The sequence below is a fragment of the Alosa alosa genome, chromosome 13 (assembly GCF_017589495.1).
Source record: "Alosa alosa isolate M-15738 ecotype Scorff River chromosome 13, AALO_Geno_1.1, whole genome shotgun sequence".
NCBI lineage: Eukaryota > Metazoa > Chordata > Actinopteri > Clupeiformes > Clupeidae > Alosa > Alosa alosa.
Window position 1 is genome coordinate 4,396,197 of NC_063201.1, and position 624 is coordinate 4,396,820.

The 624-nt window shown below is 36.7% G+C and overlaps 1 protein-coding gene across 1 annotated transcript in view; it reads right to left on the reverse strand.

The window, feature by feature from the left end:
* The window catches only part of LOC125306546 (metalloreductase STEAP4-like), a 6,335-nt gene continuing 5,711 nt past the window's right edge, over positions 1-624 (reverse strand). Inside the window, exon 4 of the mRNA XM_048261963.1 lies at positions 1-624. This exon is cut by the window's right edge and continues 264 nt beyond it. Coding sequence (XP_048117920.1) covers positions 613-624 — 12 coding nt within the window. The 3' untranslated portion in view covers positions 1-612.

Consider the following 624-nt stretch of genomic DNA (forward strand, 5'->3'; position numbering starts at 1 on the left):
TGTTTCTGTGTGTGTGTGTGTGTGTGTGTGTGTGTGTGTGTGTGTGTGTGTGTGTGTGTGTGTGTGTGATACATCACATAGACAGCTGCACGGTACCTACTACACTCATGAAAGTGGAACACACACACACACACACACTCACAAAGCTTCTGCTTTTTTCATTTTATGTTCCCTTGTGTGTATGTCATTCAAGTTTTTTCAAGCTTTATGAAATTATTCATAGGTTCTTACATAAGACATTCATAATTCAATCTATCTTTATATCGTTTCAAGTGACTACTTAGTGCATGTGGTCATGAGAGGCTGAAGGACAACACAGCCACCAACCAAGTCATTTACAGCTATGTGTCTAATATTGAATGACGATATTATACAGTGACGAAAGGACTGATTCAGTATGCATGAATATGATGTACTGTATAAGATTTTCTTTTAAAGTTTTCCTATCAATGTACAATGAATGTATAATGTAAGTCTGTTTTTAAATATGTGTCAATGAACACCACACAGTCACAAAGTAGATTCTGAACTGAGTGAACTGTGAAATCAGAAGAAAATATTACATTACTGAGATTTCATGTGTGAAATGCACGGTCAGCACTGACTACTGTGTCACAGAGAGGT